This window comes from Pelophylax lessonae (genome assembly GCF_965119305.1).
Source record: "Pelophylax lessonae genome assembly, chromosome: 4".
Taxonomy (NCBI): domain Eukaryota; kingdom Metazoa; phylum Chordata; class Amphibia; order Anura; family Ranidae; genus Pelophylax; species Pelophylax lessonae.
Window position 1 is genome coordinate 302,683,200 of NC_138771.1, and position 23,021 is coordinate 302,706,220.

The 23,021-nt window shown below is 42.3% G+C and overlaps 1 protein-coding gene across 1 annotated transcript in view; it reads left to right on the forward strand.

The window, feature by feature from the left end:
* Window positions 1-592: 592 nt before the first annotated feature.
* PAH (phenylalanine hydroxylase) overlaps window positions 593-23,021 on the forward strand; it is a 108,688-nt gene continuing 86,259 nt past the window's right edge. The window contains exons 1-2 of the mRNA XM_082254086.1: window positions 593-752; window positions 5,898-6,002. Of these exons, the coding sequence (XP_082110212.1) occupies window positions 711-752; window positions 5,898-6,002 (147 nt within the window). The 5' untranslated portion in view covers window positions 593-710. The remainder of the gene's footprint in view (window positions 753-5,897; window positions 6,003-23,021) is intronic.

Below are 23,021 nucleotides of genomic sequence, written 5' to 3' on the forward strand. Positions count from 1 at the left end.
TACCAGGTGGGAGATCAATACAATATGCTAGTGCTCACTGCTCATGGAACCACTAACATCCTTTGAAGGAACCCTTGCTGAGAAAGACTGGTATATACATTTGTGCAATCCATGAAGTCTGTATTTGACACATTCATCTTCAGTGGTGTGGCTGCTGGGTGATCAGCCACTGCAGGTAAAGTCATTACCTGCAGATTTTATTACTTAAGAGACATATATACTAAATGGATTAACTATTTTCTTCATGTTAATATAGATTCCTGATAATAGATAAAGATAGCAGACGCTACACCACTATATAATATGGTATAACGTAGCAGACCATAATTCTTCCGTAACACGAGTCTTCAAAAAGAGCCTTCTAAATGAAGACAGTTAATAGCAGTTAACCAACACACAGACACATGGCATATGTTTTGGATAAAAAACAGGCAGCAATTTTTGCAATTTGTTGGTTGTGTTTATGAAAACCACTTGTATCATTCCATGAACACAGATAAGTGAGGAGGCGATGGCCACATCCAGTCACATGATGGCAGCGCCTCTTTAAGCAGACCGGTGATTGGAGAAGCTTTGGTGAAGAACATTAAACAGGCTGGATTATTGAGTGAAAAGAAGGGCTTTAAATACTCTGCTGCTGCTGCACCAGTCACAGAACTCACACAGGTGCATTGGCTGACCTCAGCTCTTCTGAGACCAAGACTAGCAAGATGAATGTAGATACAAGCAAGATGAATGGAGGACATACCTATGTAAGTTGAAAAACTTTGTCAGTGTATTTATCCACTTTTTGTGCTTATGTTACAATGTTTTATTCTAAAACTAGTATTGCAAAAAAGCAAAACTTTGTGTACACATTTGAAATGTAACCTCTGTACTGCATGTAATTATTGCACAATGTATTTTGCATGAACTAGTGTGTTTTCTTTTGTATAGATATATATGTATATATATATATATATATATATATATATATACATAGTCTACAAAAAGTTTCCGCATTTTTTTAATATTTCATAGAGTTAAAAAAAGTGTGTAAACCTTTTAAATAAAGAGCCTATATATATATATTCATATATATATATATATATATATATATATATATATATATATATATATATGTGTATATGTGTGTGTATATATATATATATATATATATATATACATATATTTTTTATACATACACATATATATATATATATATATATATATATATATGTGTGTATGTATATATGTATGTATGTATGTATGTATGTATGTATGTATATATGTGTGTTTGTGTGTGTATGTATGTATATATGTATATATATATATATACATACATACACATACATACATACATAATTTATTTGTTGTATATATATATATATATGTGTGTTTGTGTGTGTATGTATGTATGTATGTACATATATATATATATATATATATATATATATATATATACACAACAAATAAATTATTCAATCATATTAGTTAGCATTGACAATCAGAAATGTTGCTGCTCACTCAGTATGCACTTGATAATTAAGCCCCTGTTCATATTGAAGACACTCGTCTTCAGAGACGCTCTGTTCAAATCAGGGCGATGTTGACTTTGCGGTGCCACACCGATTTAAAAAAGTAGCTCCTGCACTACTTTTGACGATTTCGGATGCGACTTGCATAGACATCTGTGCATCAGATGTCTTCCAAGTGGCGCCCGAAGTCGCACTGACATGCAGCTTTGAAATCGTGCGATTTCAGATGAAGTCACACAAAGCAGCAGTCAATGTGAATGGGGGCTAAATAATAGAGTCGTGTATCAACATATTTTTTTGCTGGAACAGCCAATCAGAAAATTTTCTGCTCACTCAGCACCACCAAAAGCTAAACTCTGATTGGTTGGTATGTGTTACAGCAATTCATTGTTATATGCACTATGATATTAAATTAGAATGTTACTAAACACAGACGCCTGCATTCACTATATCTGGTCTCCCACAGCACACAGAACATGGAAATGCAATTATTTTAGTAAATATAAACTGCTAAACACCTTTTCTCATCAGCAGTATATAGCAGTCTTGTGACTTCTATCAGTTCCTAGTAAAGCTTGTAGGAGGAGTTTCCATACTGCAATGAGCTGTCCTATCAGTTTCCAGGACCCCTGACCCTCTGTCTGGACAGTGCTGATTGGCCCTGTGCTGATCACGTGCACCCTCCCAAGATAAATATAAACTCTCTAGCAATACACACCAAACTGAGTGTTTAAGAGCGTTTAGGAGCGTTAGGGGGTTTTTTTTTTTTTTTGTGCGTTTTTGCAGTTCCTTCAAAAGAAGGAAAATAAAAGCACAAAAAAACACTATTAGTAGCGTTTAGCAGCGTTTATGCTGGAAAAAACTCCAGGAAACGTTACAAAAACATTTTCTTTTTTGCTCCTAGACGCTGAAGCTCAAAAAACGCTAATAGCCTAAAGTGGACACATAGGATAACACTTCAAGGAGCAGAAAAAAAAGGCTAATACCAGCTTCTAGGAGATTAAAAAAAGCGCTAGTGTGCATGGAGCCTTAACTGCTTGTAAAATACACTTTCCATGATGCTCAACTACACTGCAGAGTGCATGAGCATCATGGGAAATGTAGTTCAAAAATATCTGGGGTGCCAAGGCTCGCCATCACTGCTTTAGTTTAGGGTATTGATTATCCACTTCTGGACCAGAAGGTTTTACCTCCTTAACTACTTGCCAACCAGACGCTGCAGTTATACGGCGACAGGTTCCCACTAATCGCTGTACCCCACTCAGCAGCAGGTAAGCGGATCGCCACCGGGCACCCACGATCGCTCCCCATGAAGAGAGAATGGTGGTCTGCAGTTGTAAACACAGCAGATCGTTGTTCTCTCAGGAATCAATGCAGAGCTCCTGTGTTCCTCCGATTTAGGAACACAGATCTCTGTATTGATTTCACAAGCCCATCCCCCTCACAGTTAGAAAACACCCCCTAGGCTCACACTTAACCCTTTGATCGCCCCTGGGTTTTTAGAGGCAATAACTTTTGCGCAAACCAATCAAAATACGCTTATTGGGATTTTTTTTTTACCAAAAATATGTAGCAGAGTACAAATTGGCCTAAAATAATGAAAAAATTAGATTTTACATTTTTTGGGGGGAATGTTATATAGCAGAAAGTGAAAAATATTTTATTTATTTTCAGAATTGTTGCTCTTTTTTTATTTATAGCCCAAAAAATAAAAATCACAGGTGTGATCAAATACCGCCAAAAGAAAGCTCTACTTGTGGGAAAAAAAGGACATTACTTTTATTTAGGTACAGCATCGCACGACCGCGCAATTGTCCGTTAAAATAACACAGTGCAGAATCGCAAGAAAATGGCCTGGTCATTAAGGGGGAAAATCTTCTAGTCCAGAAGTGGTTAATGACCAGGCCATTTTTTGCGATACGGCACTGCGTTACTTTAACTGACAATTGTGCGTTGTCTGCCCCCACTAACTGTCTTGTGGTACATCGTTTCGCAGGACAGAGCTGACCTGCCGCAGTATAAGTACAGTGGCTGGTCGGCAAGTGGTTAAACAATATTTTCTTACCAAATTCTCTGCTGCTCCAGGCTGCTAGACAGGTTCCTGCAGCTTCTTCTTCCCTACGCTGGGTTAGGGGAGGGGGGTATAGGATCAGGTAAAAAAAAGTGCTTCCTCTCTTCCTCAAACTAAACAAGCAATTCGCAGCTCCACTGCAAGGGGTCATTTTTAGGCTTGATTTGGGCTTTAACCACTTTAAGACCGGAAGGATTTGCCCCCTTAATGACCAGGCCCTATTTTGCGATTCGGCACTGCGTTACTTTAACGGACAATTGCGTGGTCATGCGACGCTGTGCCCAAATAAAATTGATGTCCTTTTTTCCCACAAATAGAGCTTTCTTTTGGTGGTATTTGATCACCTGTGCGATTTTTTATTTTTTGCGCTATAAACAAAAAAAGAGCAACAATTTTGAAAAAAAAAAAAAAACAATATTTTTCACATTCTGCTATATGACATTCTCAAAAAAAATTAAAAAATCAAAATTTTTTAACATTTTAGGCCAATTTGTTTTCTGCTACATATTTTTGGTAAAAAAATCGCAATAAGCAATTTTGATTGGTTTGCGCAAAAGTTATCGCGTCTACTAACTACGGTAAAGATTTGTCATTTTCTTTTCACTAGTAATGGCGGCGATCAGCGATTTAAATCGGGACTGCGACATTGCAGCAGACAGATCGGACCCCTAACTGACATTTTTGACACTTTTGGGGGGACCAGTGACATTACTACAGTAATCAGTGCTAAAAACACGCACTGTTCTGTACAAGAAGTACTGTAATAATGACACTGGCAGGGAAGGGGTTAACCCAGGGGTGATCAAAGGGGTTAAGTGTGAGCCTAGGGGAGTGATTTCTAACTGTATGGGGGATGGGCTTGTGAAATGACCACAGAGACCTGTGTTCCTATATAGAAGGTTCACATGAGCTCTGTGATCATTTCAGAGAGAAGAACAGTCAGCTGTGTTTACAACAGCTTCAAACAAAAACACAAAAAAAGGGCGCACCGACCTAGCGCATTATCCTCATTACAGGCTTTATTAGTTGAAACATTAAAAATGGCTACTCACAAACGTAGGTGAAAATCAATCACATCAAACTCATGCACTTGAGTATCAGAAGTAGTCCATACAGGTGTCCATAGTCTCATTAGGAATGACGGCTGACGCGTTTCGAGGCATAAGCCTCTTCCTCAGAGCCACTGTGGCATGATCTACTCACAGGTTTAAATACCAGTGCAAGGGCCCAAAGGCCATCCATGTGGTCTATAGAGCTCCTCCCTCTGGGGGCGTGGCAGTGGTGCTGGAACTCATCCAATGTGCAACACTGCCAATCATCCTCTAGCAGGGTGGGTTCATCTAATCCATATAGTACATACTTCCTTTTTCCATATACAAACCAATAATACATATAAATAAAAACAAAAGCATAAATACAACTGCAAATACAATTTTGGATGTAAATATAATACAATAGTAGATATAAATCTAGACCAAATATTCTTTGATAAGAATACAGGTGTAAAGGGATATAAACACCAGTGTTTACAAAAGCTGACTGTCCTTTTTTCTCAGCGAGAAGCGATCGCCCCCCCCAGCCCAACCCAGGCCCCCCCCAGCACCGCGCGCACGACCGATGTAGGGCTACGTCGTTACACACAGCCAAGCCAGCCTGCCGCAGTGAAACTGCAGCGGGCGGTCAGCAAGTGGTTAAGGTTTACAGTAGAAATCAGTTTTAAACAATTCTGATATATCACTATGATTTTCAAAAGCATTTTTATCAGAAAAATTGAAAACAGAAAATACACGGAATGTCCAGAATAGAATTCAGGTAAATATTGCTGCTTTAATATGACAGTTAATGGAATGTGGGACAGCACAGTGGTCTGGTTGTTAACACTTCTGCCTTGCAGCACTGGGGTCCCTGGCTACAAATCCTGGTCAGGACACTATCTGCATACAATTTGCATGTTCTCTCTGTGCTTTCGTTGGGGTTAACTGGCTCCTGTCTAAATAGTCCTTGTATGTATGTGAAACAAGGATCCTAGATTGTAAGCTCTTTGAGGGCAGGGGCTGATGTAAATGTACAATATATGCACAGCACTGCATAAATTGTTGGCACTATACAAATGACTGTATTAAATAGATGGTATTGAACTACTTTTGAGGTTTAACTTTATAATTTATAATTTGTATTTTTTATTTTTTTATCTATTTATTTTTTTACGTTTGAATTTGAATTGAAGTTTTACTGTTTATTGGTGTTCTGGGAATATTGGTTGTTCAGGAAAAGCTTTTCAGTAACTCAAAAATGTCCTTGGTATGCAGGATTCTAACTATATTGAAGAAAGCACTAAAGACAACAGGATCTCTTTGATCTTTTCACTCAAAGAAAAAGTTGGAGCTCTGGCCAAGGTCCTGTGCATATTTGAGGTAAGGATCGATGAATTTTCTACATATGCTTTTTATCTTTGCCACATTGTTTTAATTGTGGTACACCACCACTTACTACAGGGTGATGTACCAATGTAGCAATGTAGTAATTCTCTGCAAGTCTAGGTGACAGTTGAAGGAAGGAAGCCACATAGATTTACAATCAGGGCTTTTTTTCTTCAGTTCTGGCACCTCCAGCAATGAATGTATAATGGCATTAAAGAGGTTGTAAACCTCAGAAAAAAAAGAAAAACCTGAAAGACAAAGGCATAATGAGCTAGTATGCGTTGCATACTAGCTCGTTATGAAATACTCACCTTAGAACGAAGCCCCCGCAGTGCCGCCCGCTCCCTGGTAACACAGCAGACATTTTCAGCCATCCTTCTTCTTGGTTCGCATCCTCCATGGCCGGAGGCACAATGACACACGGGAGCTGTCATTCACGGCACAGGGCTCTGAAGAAACGGCACGGTGGCTGTTCCTTCAGAGCGCATGCGCCGATGACGTCATCAGCTGCATGCAATGTAAATATCTCCTAAGAGGTACAAGTTTAGGAGATATTTACAGTACCTATAGGTAAGCCTTATTATAGGCTTACCTATAGGAAAAAGTCATTAAGGGGGGTTTACAACCTCTTTAATGCTGGCTGCTTTGGGATCTATTGTCCCTGGAGGGGATCTATTTTTGTGTGGAGATCTATTGTTGCTGGGGAGGATCATTTTTGTTGGGGGAACTGATGTTGCTGGGGGGGGGGGTCACTTGTTGCAGGGAGGGATCTACAGTTGAGGGAGAGGTCTATTGTTGCTTGCTCTTGGAGGGTTTTCTGATGCTGGCTGCGGGAAGATCTGTAGTTGCTGCTGAGGGACTACCTTTGGGGGTCTATCTTTTGTGGGGTGTCTGCTATTGCTAGGGTGGGGGGTCTATTGTTGCTCACTGGAGGGAATCTATTTTACTGTCTTCCTTATTATCATTAACAAATTCCGTGCAAATCACTTAGTAGCCCAAAATGATACTTGGTTCTGTATTCTCTAAAAAGGGTGGCACAGGGAGGTGGGTAGGAGGTGGAACCAAGGGATGGTGCTCAGAGGTGGGTAGGGAGCAGAAACGAAGGGTGACTCAGAAGAGGGGAGTTAATGCACCTATTCTCTAAGAAAAAATGCCCTGTTTACAATCATCATTTAGCAACATTTTATGAGTTGTGGAGGCAGCCCATGTGCACAACAATGATCTTCCAGGTTTAGACTGCATTCACACTGAAGCGGCACGACTTCGGGGGCGACCTGTGAAGTCGCGTGCACCGCGACTTCGCTGCGACTTGCACGGACTTCATATAATGAATGTCTGTGCAAGTCGCTCTGAAGTCGCCCCGAAGTAGTACAGGACCCTTTTTCTAAGTCGGAGCGACTTGTGTCGCTCCTATTAGAACGGGTCCTGTAGCACTGCATGGACCATGATGGACCGCAACTTGTCAGGCTGACAAGTCGCCTGGCAAGTCGCGGTAGTGTGAATGGAGACTAAAGCCCCGTACACACGTACCGATCGTCAGCGAACGATCGGCCGTCTTTTGTCCCCGGGCTGTCAGTGTCTGTTGAAAAGTGCAAAGACAGCACAAGAATTTTGTCTGCCGACTACAGCCGACTGCAGAAGTGATGTCATGTGATGGTTAACTTTCCCTGTGTTTTTTCTTTTCTGAGCATGCCCAGTCTTGCTAATCTGCTGTCTGTCGGCCGAATTCTGTACTGACTGGCGAACAATCGGCCGCTCTGGTGTCGGCATACAAAAATTTGAATGCTTGCATGACAGATTCTTGTCGGCAGAATGTGCACTGACGGCTGTCGGAGGCATCATACTAACAAGCGTACAATCGGCAGATCGGTCGTCGGCCGACGCTTGTCTGCCGACGATCGGTACATGTGTACGGGCCTTTAGGTAGATAGTTCTTGCTTAAAGTATTTTAAAACAAGCATGCTGGTTATTTCACTGCCACTAAACTTTCTTTGGCTTCCAGAACTGAGCTTTTCATTCATGAAAATTGATTTAACATTCTCAAAAAAATTAGACCCCTTGCACACAGGGTCATCCAGCTGCAGTGGGTCCCTCCTGGTATTTTAGTACGTATTAAACTATCTACACAGGAGTTCTGAAGCCATCCTTGACATTCCTTGAGGCCTTGCTAGCTATCGGGTGCACATCTCCTGGGCAGATGTGGCTTTTCTTATGATATGGTTAATATAGTCTTAAAGAATTTCTTTCACCAATATCTCATATTCCTGATGTGTGCCTGTTGTACCATGCATTTGTGATTTCAAGTATCCTGTTCTCCTCCTTGTATCGCTTTCTTTGTGTAATGTACCTGGTGATCCTGCTAGTCAGTGTTGTTGCCAATGTAGCAGATTGTTATTTACTGACACGGCCCCCAAAATTTACCAGCACATCCAAATTTTAACTGGCATTTTCAAAAGTTACACAATGACAGTTAAGTGCAAATTTCAGTATCTAGGCTACAAACAAGTGCAATATGCAATTAGCAATGTGATTTAAGGTAGATATTAAGGCAAAAAAAAACATATTTTCTATTTTATTGTCATAATATTAAATAAGTAGCTCAGGGACAAGATTCATGAAACACACACATGAAATTGACTCTCACAGTGACACTGACAGCAGTGTGCAGCAGCACAGATGATGATGACACCTCATTGACATGACACGTCCCCTCCTGAATCACAGTGACAGTCTCTCTCCACGCCAGGTGGTCCTTTCAATCCACCCCAGTCCACACAGCACTGACAGTCCCACTCTTGGCTTACCTTGCACCTTTCCTGCAGACACAGACATGAGGTTTCGCTCCCTTGCATGATGACATCACATGACACAATCAGGCATCACCTCCACCAGACCCACTCCCCACTAGTGCCACTTGAACACAATGTAGCATGCACTTGAATGGTCTCCGCCGCCTCCGGCTTGTAACTGCGCATGCGCAGTTCCGAGCCAAGTGCCACAGCCATATTTTTTTACTGGCAGGAGAAAAGTGCCCATTTCTTTCTGGCTGCCAGTAAAAATACTGACGGTTGGCAAAACTGCTGCCAGTCCCCCTGCTTTTCTATTTCAAACTAACTATGCTAGGCATAGAAGCTCATCCATTCCAGCGTGGTCAGTTTTCTGTCTTTGCACAGCCATTCATTGGGATGATCAGTGTCCTGCTGATTCTCCACCTCGCCAAACCACTATGCAGCTAAGAACATAGATTATGTGGTCACCTAAAAAACACAGAAAAAAAGGTATTTATATATATATATATATATATATATATATATATATATATACATATATTACATACATTAATATACGTATGCACACACAAATGTATTGTTTACAAGGCAAGGTAAGGTAAGGTAATGCAAGCACCTATAAAAATATAGATACCTTTAACTCGGCTGTGAATTAGCACCGGAAAATAGACACAAGATTGTTTAGTGGTAAATTAACTCAATGTATTGGTACGGGTTAGAATCAATGATAGTTTGATCATAAATGAACACATGGAAGATTAAGTTACAGTACAGTATACTCACTGTGCCAAGGTAACTTAGAATAGAGTTCTGTACCACGTGGGGTATGGGTTGGTTTCTCAAGCCAAGGGGTGGGACTTTTACGGGCAAGTGAAAGATACACAGTTGTATAAAATAAATGGTTGCAATTTATTGCGAATACAAGTGTATATTCAACAACAGAAATATTTTAAAAGACATTTGTGGTGATGTAAGGTGTTTGGGTTACAGACCCAAGGTGCATAGAAGAATGCTAGGTTTGGAAAAAGAGTTTCCGTGACAGTGGTGCAATATGTGTGACTTTGGTTATTTTTGATGAAAGAGACTCTGTTTCTCCAGGCTGGATTGCTTGGATGTTTCACAGAGAATTCATCAAATGTTGACCCGACGCGTTTCGGCTAACAGAGTAGCCTTTGTCAAGGGTTTTGTGTCACCAAGTCTGTAGAGATAGTGACGGATTTAATGATCATCTGTATATATCATAATATTTTCATATATTTGGTTACATAATGTCGGTGAGGAAAAACACTGAAAGTACATACGTTTGACCTGTTTTGGTGATATTTATTCAAGTCTAGAAGATCCGCAGCGAGAACCAAGTGTGAGCAACCTGCAGGTATGGTGGGTGGTAAATATCAGGAGATACTGAATAAAAAGATTTTTGAAAAGTCTAACATTATTGATGGTGGCGTCAACTTACTAGATATTGGTTGGATGATCTGTTCATGCCTGGATTGGCAGATGAATTAGATGCTGGAATTACATGTGACTTGTTTTGGTTAGAACTCCGAAAAAAACACAGGCAATGGAGCCAAGTATAGTGCTTTTATTAGGGAGTGGTGATTTTAACAATGAAAGGTAACACTTACAATTGTTTGGGGGTTCGCTGCAGGTTGCGTCCGCTCTGTCTCCTCGTTTCCCTCGGTGTGAGGGTGATGTGAGGAGACGCTGATTCCCCGGCCTTTTTAAAGCCCGTCGCGCGTGCGCACTGTGAGCCGCACGTACCGAGCTTCTTGTGTGGCTGACGTCATTCCCTGTTGTGCGCACGCGCCTGTGGGGTGCGTGCGCATCGGGAGACTAGTCGCACATTATTGGCCGCCGACACGGGAGGAAGGAACCAAGATCCCGGGAGGGGGATCTTACGGGAGATGGTATATTCCGAGGTGCCTAGTTTAACCCCTGGCTTGCCCAGGGGCTTTCCGTGCCGGGTGCGTTCTTCATGATTGAAAAATTTCATCAGAGGTCAATAAGTTATACCAAATATATTGAGAAAATGTAAATATACAATAAATAATGCAAAGTATATATTTATTTATATAATCAATTGTATCATAAGTTTTAACAGCAGAAAGAAAAAAAGAAAGAAAAAAGGGCTCATTGTACCCTGGAGAACAAACAAGTTTGGAGGTCATGCGGAAATGAAGGGGGGGGGGGAAGGGGGGGGGTTTGTGGAAGGAAAAAGGGGGGGGGATTTTTTGTCAGAGTTTTGCATATAGTCATGAATATGTATGTTCATAAAGGGGATTTTTTTGAACATAAGGTGGATTTAAACCTATTTTTTAATATTACGCTTTTAGGGAGGTTTTATGTTTTAATCCGTTTTGCCTGATACAAAACCTTCCAAAAAAGGGCGATAGCTTGCTATTTCGTTTAGGCCCGGGGGTACGGTGGCTTTTAGATCCTGTCTAGAGCCATAAAGTTTATTTTGGGCATTTTGTAACCATGTTGATACGCTACATGTCTTCCTAGTGGGAGGTCAGGATTACACAGTTCCATGTTGTTTACATGTTTTCTTTATGGCTCTAGACAGGATCCATATTCCACAGAGAGGGGGGGATTGGAATAAACGCCTCCTCCAAATAGAACTACGGTGGATACAACGGATACAACGGAACCCAAAAACCTCTCCATAGAGTTCTGTACCACAAGACTGGGTTTAACTCATGATGAATAAACTAAGTCAGCATGAAACAGTGCATTTCAGCATTACCACAATTATAATAATACTTTAACTAATTTAGAGTCTACTCTAGAAGGATGGCTAGGATATGGTGCAATGTACCCTGAGAGGTAGCTCTTAGCATAAGCAATAGGTAAAGGTCTCTGTGTAGCAGCTGTAAAGTGACAGTTTTTTGTCCTAGCAAATCTAGCTAGTATTGGGGCCCAGTTGTACCATTGGTGCACATAGGAATAGTCCCAGTCAAGCCTACAGGCAGCAGTGAGGCTACCAGATGGCTGCATGGTCAGTTCCTAAAGGGCTCAGTCGCTTTCTCTAGCAGCAAATAGTAAATCCCCATAGAAGCACATAACTAATCCCAGAGATGTGCACTCTCAATCTCCTCACGGCAAGAGGAAGTTGTGTCCCATGCCGCTTGAGAAAATGCAGCTTCTCCTGTCAATCTCCCTCTTAGAAATGCAGTTCAAAATCTCTTGTAGAGTCTCTCTCCTCTGGACTACAGTTCCAACAGTGCAGCACTGCCTGACTCAGTCTATCAAACTCTTCCTGCTCAGCAGCTCCCTCCTCTAGCTGTTAACCAGTCTTTGACAGCGGTTTAGACATTAATGGCTGTGAGTTGAGTTATTTTGAGGGGACAGAAAATTTACACTGTTATACAAGTTGTACATTCACTACTTTACATCGTAGCAAAGTGTCATTTCTTCAGTGTTGTCACATGAAAAGATATAATAACATATTTACAAAAATGTGAGGGGTGTACTCACGTTTGTGAGATACTCTAGGGTTTTAGTGATTGGGCTTAGATTTATTTCAGCAGTTCATGACAGTTTATGTTGTTGATATCCTAATGCTGCTTTGAGTTTGTAATCAGCTTTTTGTTTGCTTTTCATGTGAAACAAGGGGAGCACGAGCTCCTCTTTAGAAGAGTTTGCACATTTTGTAGTAAATGTTTGTGTTCTGACTCTTCAAATAGTCCTCAAGGGCACTAGGAAGGGTCACAATGTTTCACTGTCTGTTTTGTTTAGACTGCACACGGAAACGTATAACTTCAAAGTAATCCTTGTCAAAGAAACAATCAGATAAAACAAAATGCAATCATATTCTCCTAATACTCTTTCTATAACTATTGATTTATGTTGAAAACATTAGAGTAAACACATACTATAATATATTATGTTTGGGTGCAAGTGATCTTGATGATTTGAATAGAATGGGTTACTAATAGATTAATAAACAGCCTACAGAGTAAGCTCTCCCAAAACCATATGGCAAAAGTGAAAATTAAACTGTAAAAAAAGAAAAGGTTCTTCACCCATGCTGATCATGAGATTGGCTTTCTTATCCTCTTAAGGGCACAGGCTAGCTCCCAACCATCCCTGATTTGGAATAAAGTCCCTCTGTCCCTTATTGCTCCTCATTTGTCTCTCATTCTGGTCTGATCTATATCGTTGTATAAAATGCACTTTTTATCTTTTAAGAAGTGTTTTCCAGTGCTAAACCTTTCATTAAATTTCTAAAATGCTGCATTAGTAAATTTCAAAAGCCAGTATTAAGTAAAAGCAGTGGTAAGAAAAAAAGCACTTGTGGGTTTAAATTTTTTTTATAATTCTCCTTTAACCTCCCTGGCGGTCTGATTATGTCAGGATTTCTGTGCTAAAAGTACATTGTTTTGCATGGAAATCTGTTATTTTACATTTTAAAACTCACCTTCCCCTGCGATCCCCCGCCGTCCTCCTGCTGTGTGCTCTGCCGATGCCAGCACCTGTCTTCTGGTTCCCTTCCCTGCGAGCGTTGCGACGCAGGGGGGGTGGAACCGGCGGCAATTTCAAAAATGTAACTACACTAAATGACAGGATACAAAGTTGTGATCCTAACGAATTACACTGTATCATGCCATTTCACCACAGGATTTCACCTGGTGACTTTTCCAGTGCCCTGCCTGTGCTTTTTTTTTGTGCCTGGAAAATTGAGAAAGACCATGGCGTCCGAAAAGCGTTCTTTTTCCGCAAAAAGCTCTTTTAGGCAAACTGGAAAACAGCGACAGCGAAACGGAGTTACTTGAAGCACTGAGCGATAGCGATTCGTGGGAAAATTCGTCATCAGGTACGGAAAGTGATGACAGTGACGATTCTGATGCCTTTTTCTGGCACATAGCTCTGTTGGAAATTCTGAAGAATCATTTGATATACTTCCCAAATTCCACAAGCTATGTGTCAGAAAGAGACATCAGAATCGTTGCTGTCATTACTTTCTGTACCTGATGATGAATTTTCCCATGAATCACTATTGCTCAGTTCTTCAAGTAACTCAGTTGCGCTGTCGCTGTTTTCCAGTTTGTCTAAAAGTACTTTTGCGCAAAAAGAGCGCTTTTTGGACGCCATGGTCGTTCAAAATTTTCCAGGCACAAAGCACTGGAAAAGCACAGGCAGGGCACTGGAAAAGTCACCAGGTGCAATCCTGTGCTGAAATGGCATGATACAGTGTAATCCATTAGGATCATAGCTTTGTATCATGTCTGTGTATTTTACACTTTTGAATTTTTGAATCTGGCAAGAAAATAACATTGCACAAGTTAATCTGTTGTCTGCTGGGAACTGTTGTGCTTTCTACAAGGGCCCCAGCTTTTCTAGGCAGAAATTTCTTTTTTTTCATCAATCACTGGCCAGCAGCATAGGTTGTTAGAACTGTCTTTATATACTATTGCTAGGTAAATGCAGTTCAGATCTGTTAATTACTGTTATTCAAAATACTGCAGGTGTTTAACCATATATCTTAAAGTAATGCTATTGTCTTATTCATTGTTTGTATAGTATACTTTCTAATCCTCTCTTCTTTTAGGCTATTCTTGGCCATACAGATTTTTTGAAATACCTTAAAGACTAAAGTCCCTTTTTTTTTTTCTAATTTCCAGCTCCCCTATGTAAGAATATACTATTAATGTACCTCTGCTGCTGAATAATAATAATAACAAAAGGCCTTACCTTAGCCCATTGCTGAATTTCTTAGAAAGTTTCATCAATTTCTGGTATTTAGATTTGGGACAGAAAAACCAGTAAGACATAGGAAGGAGTTTGCCAGCTGCTGACCTCATTAGCACACACATCCTGCAGTGACCTCATTAGCACAGAGCTTGACAAATTTGCGTGAAATCTAGAAGCCAGCTTAAAAAGTTAGGAGCCATTTTTTTTTCGCGCACGCCGAATGGCTGGCTTTTGTCGGACCAGCTGCCATATACACGGGCCGAATGGCGGCCAATTTTTAGTGAACCGGCTAAAGTTGCCTCCTGGCATTTGGCCTGTGTGTACTTGGCTTGATGGTGTGATGGGCAGTGGCTCACTAGGGAAGGACAGTGCAGCAAGTTGGCGGCGATAGGAGATCCAGTGATCTAGTAACTCATGCCACTTTAGGCTCCTTTCACACGTGCACTTCCGCTACATGGAATCTGCTTGCTCAGCAGATGGACACATTCCCGCTCTTCTCATTGGGGAAGTCAGATGGAAATGGACTTCCTGTCCATTTCAATTCGATGCCATTTGGTTCGATCCGTCAGACGGTTTAAAAGAAGGACAACTATCCATCTGTATTTTGCCGACAGGATCGGATGGCGGCGGTTGTCATAGGACATCCGCCACTCCATAGAGGAGACTAGAGGGTTAGATCAGGTTCGCCTGAAAAACTGACAGGCGGATCTGATCAGACAGCCCGTGTGAAAGGGGCCTTCAGTTGTGTGGCATGACAAGGAGAGAATAAAAAATAACAATAAATGGATTTTAATGGAAAAAAATAAATAAAAAAAAACTGTTTCCATCTTTGTGGGGTTGTAAATGGAACTGAGCTGCTCCACACTACCTGTCCACTCCAGTGACGGCTGGTGCTCAATTTTTTGGGGGGGGGGGCGCAAACAGAAAAATGTAATAGGCATTGCTTTGCGGCAAAAAACGCTGTAAAAGATTGCGTGACTTTGAGGTCGCAAAAGTGTGAAAGGGACCTTCAGTAATTAAGATATAGTGTGTCCCCTTTCAATGCAGAGAGACCAGCGTGCCCCCTTTCAATGCAGTGACCAGCGTACATGCCCCCTTCAATGTAGTGACCAGCGTACATACCCCTTTCAATGCAGTGACCAGCATACATGCCCCCTTCAATGTAGTGACCAGCGTACATGCCCCCTTAGAATGTAGTGACCAGCGTACATGCCCCCTTAGAATGCAGTGACCAGTGTACATGCCACCCCTTAGAATGTAGTGACCAGCGTACATGCCCCCTTAGAATGTAGTGACCAGCGTACATGTCCCCTTAGAATGTAGTGACCAGCGTACATGCCCCCTTAGAATGCAGTGACCAGCGTACATGCCCCCTTAGAATGCAGTGACCAGCATACATGCCCCCTTAGAATGTAGTGACCAGCATACATGCCCCCTTAGAATGTAGTGACAAGCGTACATGCCCCCTTAGTATGCAGTGACCAGCACACATGTCCCCTTAGTATGCAGTGACCAGCACACATGTCCCCTTAGAATGTAGTGACCAGCGTACATGTCCCCTTAGAATGTAGTGACCAGCGTACATGCCCCCTTAGAATGCAGTGACCAGTGTACATGCCCCCCCTTAGAATGTAGTGACCAGCGTACATGCCCCCTTAGAATGTAGTGACCAGCGTACATGCCCCCTTAGAATGCAGTGACCAGCGTACATGCCCCCTTAGAATGCAGTGACCAGCATACATGCCCCCTTAGAATGTAGTGACCAGCATACATGCCCCCTTAGAATGTAGTGACCAGCATACATGCCCCCTTAGAATGTAGTGACCAGCATACATGCCCCCTTAGACCTTAGAATGTAGTGACCAGCGTACATGCCCCCTTAGTATGCAGTGACCAGCACACATGTCCCCTTAGTATGCAGTGACCAGCGTACATGCCCCCTTAGAATGTGGTGACCAGCACACCTGTCCCCTTAGAATGTAGTGACCAGCACACATGTCCCTTTAGTATGCAGTGACCAGCACACATGTCCCCTTAGTATGCAGTGACCAGCACACATGTCCCCTTAGAATGTAGTGACCAGCGTACATGTCCCCTTAGTATGCAGTGACCAGCACACATGTCCCCTTAGAATGTAGTGACCAGCACACATGTCCCCTTAGTATGCAGTGACCAGCACACATGTCCCCTTAGTATGCAGTGACCAGCATACATGCCCCCTTAGAATGCAGTGACCAGCATACATGCCCCCTTAGAATGTAGTGACCAGCATACATGTCCCCTTAGAATGTAGTGACCAGCACACATGTCCCCTTAGAATGTAGTGACCAGCAAACATGTCCCCTTAGAATGTAGTGACCAGCACACATGTCCCTTTAGTATGCAGTGACCAGCACACATGTCCCCTTAGTATGCAGTGACCAGCACACATGTCCCCTTAGAATGTAGTGACCAGCGTACATGTCCCCTTAGTATGCAGTGACCAGCACACATGTCCCCTTAGAATATAGTGACCAGCACACATGTCCCCTTAGTATGCAGTGACCAGCACACATGTCCCCTTAGTATGCAGTGACCAGCACACATGTCCCCTTAGAATGTAGTGACCAGCGTACATGTCCCCTTAGCATGCAGTGACCAGCACACATGTCCCCTTAGAATGTAGTGACCAGCGCACATGTCCCCTTAGCATGCAGTGACCAGCACACATGTCCCCTTAGTATGCAGTGACCAGCACACATGTCCCCTTAGTATGCAGTGACCAGCACACACCACACACACCCTTCAATGCCCCCCCCCCCCCCCGAGACCAGTGCACTTACCTGGAGCCCTGGAGCAGCTGCGGTGGCACCTTCTCTTCAGTGTCCTGGCGGCGGCGGGTTCAATCCCGATTCCCCCGGCGTCTCCACAAGTCCTCCCGCTCCCGCCTCCTCCTCCTCCTCGGCCAATGGGATTTGGTTTGCGTTGCGGCCAATCAGGAAGCGCGTATCAGACGCGCTCCCTGATTGGGCAGGAGGAGGATCCGTGTGACAATAGCGAATTGGGACGCACTGCTCTGCGCCCAGGGTCCACCCTTTGCATCGCCCTATTAGAGCCTCTGGCTCTAATCAGGTGATGGAAAAAAAAAAACCCATTGAGCTCCATGCGTCCGGCGCCCCTGCATGCAGATTAGGGGGCCGGACGCATGGACGGGGGGGGGGGGGGGGCGGCGCCCCTGCGCCCTGAATGCTACGCTCGCCACTGGTCCACTCACTTGTAAGGACAGGGTGCCAGATCAAGCCCTCAACATCTTCAACCTCTTCTCCGAGCAGTGAGAACAGGCAGGTGAAACCTTTAGCATTTCCAGTGACTGCTTCTTTTTGCCCCGTCCACCACAAGAGGGTTCCAGTTCCCCAATGTATGCGTCTCCCTACAGCAGGCCACAAAGCCGCGGCCTCAAATACCTACTGGCGTGGCATCTTAGTCCGCGCAACTGTGGGTGGGGCCCGCTTGGGGACAAGACACCTGCGGCAGTTTAGCCTAGGCGACAGGTCGCTAATTCTAATCGCCAATGCGACCTGGCACCTGGGTTTTGTCGAGCCTTGCATTAGCACACATATGCTTCACCCATCAACTATGTTTGCACAGCATCCCCAGCATCCCTCCAGGCATTTGACTGGCTTCTCAATGTAGACTGCCACAGCTTCTATGTTTGCTAAGTCTGCATACTAAACTCCCTGGGGCTGCATGCGGTTTGACACCCCTGACGTAATGAAGGCCTGTTTGTTTGGATACAGAGTGAATGGATAGATAGGTGGATCCTCCTATTCCAATTCCAATCAAATTGTATAGTGTATGGTCACCTTTATACACCTAAAATTAAATAGTTGCGCTTTCAGTGCCATTAATTCTTAACGGCAGACCAAAAACATATTTTGCCACATGAAAAAATGGGTGACAAAAGCAGCACACAATAAAAACCTTAAACACACAGTAAAAACCATGCACCTCGCACCATGCCAAAATGTCCCATGAACTACTTTGACATGGGTAGGACAACCCATTGAAATCAACAGGTTGACTTTAATGGGTTTCCTTGTGCGTGTCATTAAAAAAAACAAGCCAAAAAACGTGCTCCCTCTACTCTAGATGTGAATGGGGCCTGAAAGCGAAATTGGTGTGTTTACGCAAAAACAGTGAGGCTCCATTCACATCTGTGTGTTTCCAAACATATTGCAAACTGCACAGAAAAATGCATGCTTTACCATACGTTTCAGAAAAACGCTGCAAACGCATTAAAAACCATGGTAAAAAATGCATCACGCTCCACTCTAAAAAAGGTTTTGGAGCTTCATTGGGGAATTTTGTTCTGTGGTTTTGACCATTCAAGTAAATGGGCTACCATATACGTGACCAGTGGAAACTCTCCAAAATTGGCTTGAGTTCCCACTATGTAAAGATGTGAATGGGGCCTGAGAGCCGAGTGTCTCCATCCATTCCCTTCTATGTACTTGTATAAAGATGGCCATACACTATGCAATCTGATAATTTCTGATTATACCTTTACAATTTTCTCTAGATTTACTAGAACTTTGAAACAGGAGGACTCATCTGAACAATCTATCAATTTGTATCAAATCAGGCAGGCCCTTGCACCACATAGCTGAGAGTAGGTCTAAAAGAGATTGTACACTCAGATTATAATGTGTATGGTCATCTTTTTGATGCAATAAATTTTTATTGATTTTACATATACAAACAAAAAGAAAAGCAAATCCATTGCAGTGTAACAAGCACAAATTAAACAGAAATACACAGGATAGAAATGTCAAATGCAATACAGTATCTCTATACATTAAACAATTGCTTTAGAATTGTGTATAAGCATGGGAAACGTACCGTTATCACCATATAGAAAGCAAATAGATTTTTAAAAGGATAGGCGATATCTTGGTCGATCCTCCGCTACCCCCTCCCCCCCCCCGCACCCCAAATGGGTACTAATTGTACAAGAGGAGAGCGAGCAGGGGCCCCCCGCCCAGGCATCGCCAAGACACAATAGGCTCTAAAGAATATTGAACTGAGTATTCATTTATTTTACCCTCTAAAATTGTTCCACGTTTTCAACCTGTCGTCGAAGGCCTCACATGAGCCCTGGTTGATTGCTAGCAAACGCTCAAACAGGTGGTTGCGATTGACCGCTAATTTGACATCAGATATGTTGAGTGAATTTTGAGTGCCCCAGTTGATGAGTATATTGTGGCGTGCCGCTAACAGAATGTGGCATACTACTTGTCGCATGGATAGTGGAAATCTATCAATCCCAAGATTAAGTAGAGCAAGGCCCATGGAAGGCTTTTGTATAATCCCTGTTACTGAGGAAAGCATTTGAAAAATTAGTTTCCAGCATCCCGTTAAACAATAATGTGAGATAGATTGCCCACTTGTCCGCACTGTCTCCAACATTGGTCAGAGTGGTGGGGCGAGAATTTGGAAAGTTTGTATGGTGTGTAATGCCATCTGTGAAGCAATTTGAGCATTGTCTCCCAGTGCCCTACACATTTGGTAATACGGTAGTTAGATTGTATAGCTCGTTGCCAGTCTGCCAGCGAGTATGAAGTATCCAGGTCCCTATTCCATTTCTGAATAGCTGAAGATAGTTGAAATTCTGATTTATATTGGAAAGCCTTATAGATGAGTGAGATTCCTCCTTTTCTATGTGTTGGTGCTGTTAAAAAAGCCCAAACAGATGGGAAGACATATAAGGAAGGTAAAGAGTGTTTTGACAAATATTGTTAAATGCGAAAACAAAGAAAGTATAGTTTGGGAGGGAGAGAGAAGCACTTTTGCATGTCTGACCATTTTCGAGAAGCACCTCCCGAACAAAAGTCATGTACATATGTAATATTGTGGCTAAGTAGGGGTTTGGTGTATAAAAAAGGTATTCTGGTCTCCAGGGATTGTATCGGGATAGGTGGAATATCGATAGGGGGTTCCTTATTTGCATTGGTCATAAGATTGCGCCATGCTAACAAAGATGCTTCTATTGGTGGAGAGAAGGAAGATAGACCTCTAGGATTCAGACGATCCATATATAGGACAGATACCAGATGCGGAGCACCATACAATGACATCTCCATGTCCACCAATCGAGGCCTATTGGATGTTTGAAACCAATAACCTAGTTGACCTAAAATAGCCGCTAACCTGTAGTCATTGAGGTCTGGAAGCCCCATGCCTCCTACTTTTTTGTGGGCAATAAGGTTTTTCCTCCCGCATCTAGGTTTTTTGTGTAGCCAAATAAACTGAGTTAATGATTTCGTAAGGGTTGTAATGTATTTTTTTGGAATAGGTAGAGGGAGAACTCTAAGGAAGTATAGAATTTGTAGAAGAATAGACATCTTGTATGCCGCTATTCTACCTACCCATGAAATGGTAGTTTTTGTCATATTGTTCAATTGTGATTGAATATTATTTATTAGCGGTTCATAGTTAGTACGGGCCATTAGGTGTAATTTTGGGGTCAAAGTAATCCCTAGATAGGGAATACCATCCTTTGCCCACGTAAATGGGTTGGACGACTGAAGTTTTAACCCTTCTCGAGGATCTATTCCCAAGTCAAGAATAAGAGATTTAGAATAATAAATTTTGTAGTAAGATATAGAACTAAAAGTACGCAATAGGCTGGACACTGCAGGTAAGGATTTTTCTGGTTCGGTCAGGAGGAGGATCACATCATCAGCGAAAAGGCTGATCACATGATTCTCATCTCCGACATGGAACCCAGATATTAGAGGATGTTGGCGTATTGACTCGGCAAGTGGCTCAATCATAAGATTGAAAATAGTAGGCGAAAGCGGGCATCCTTGACGACTTTCCATTGGAGATCTGAAAAGATTTAGATAGAAGACCTGATGTGTACACCCTGGCAGACGGGCATGAATATAAAGCCATTATAGCGGATTTACTCCCCCCACAAAATCCAAAACGGGTCAACACTGTATCCATATATCGCCATTCCACTCTATCGAACGCCTTCTCTGCGTTGAGGGATAACAGCAGAGAAGGCGTTCAGGACCTGGGGATTTACCCTGTGGAAGAGACGCTATAACTCTACAAATTTCCTGCTCAGAAATAGGATCATTCAGTGATTGCAGTTGGCAATCTGTCAGGGATGGGAGATTAAGATTAGTCAGAAAATCGGAAATTTGACATTCAGTAGGATGGGACATAGTATTATCGTCTCTTAAATTATACAGAGCACTGTAATAGTCAGCAAAATGATCTGCAATGTCTTGGGGATTGTGTATTTTATGTTTGGATGAGGGGTGTATAAGGTATGCAATTTTATTTTTCATTCTGGCAGATTTTAGGCGATTGGCCAAATATTTGCCAGCTCTAATGGCATTAGCATATGTTAAGAGTTTCAACCGTCTAAGGTGCAGGTCATACTTTTGCATTAGGTGGAGACGGAGTTCCTCCCTAAGTTTCAGCAGAGCTTGTGAGCGTGCCACAGACGGTGATGGTTTGTTCTGTTGATCTAGAGTATGAATGTCGCCTAAAAGTGAGTCAAGGCGAGAGTTATATTGTCTCTTCAGTCTGGCCCCTTGTTGCAACAACATTCCCCTAATATATGCCTTATGGGCATTCCACATTGTTAAGACTTTGTGTAGTGTGGTGCGAATTCAGCCATACAGATTGTATGGCTGAATTTGCATCTGAATCACATTGAACATGCACAGGACCCTTTTTTTGGTCCGCAGCAGAATCAGATCGCATGGTGGTTCACACCAGTGCGATCCGATTCATGTGCGAACTGTCAGTTCGCACTGCGATATGTGAGCTGATCTGGGGGATGTCGTTAACTTTTAATTGACACCCCCAGCGATTTGCATATGGCAGTGTGAACTGCCTGTGCTGCGAATGCGAGAATGATGGGAGCTGACCTACAGGAAGTGATGCAGCCAGAAAAATGGTTTAAAACTCAGACAGAAAGATGACATTTCAAACCTTTTGTGGACATGGATTGCTGGGACAAAAATGATATTACAACAAGATTCTATTTATTATGCAAAGTGAAATTCTGCCTGAAAAGGTGAATTTAGCCTTAAGGTGTGTCAGTAAGGGCTTGGTGTGCGAGGCGTGTCATCTTTAGGTGTGCACGGTTCCTCGAGGGGTAGCACTACACAAATAAAAAAAAATAATAAAAAAAATAGTTGCATGTTTTACAAGTTATATTTGGTTTACCTGCATTATACACATGTTTACACAAAGTTAGCTGTATAAAATTAGGCAAAATGGTCCAAAAAATGTACATATTTCTTGTTTGTGTAAACGCAGGTAGACGGAATACACCTAGCAGCTGCTTAATGTGAAAGTGTGCATTCAGGCATAGAAAAGCATTACATTCTTCTAGATGCATTTAGAAATGTGCTCCATACACATCTGGACGCATTTATTTTGACTTCCTTGTGCATGAGGCCTTAGTAACATGCAATAGCTTCCTCTCTGTGCCTAGAACCAATTGTTTTAGTCCTTGGGTCAATAG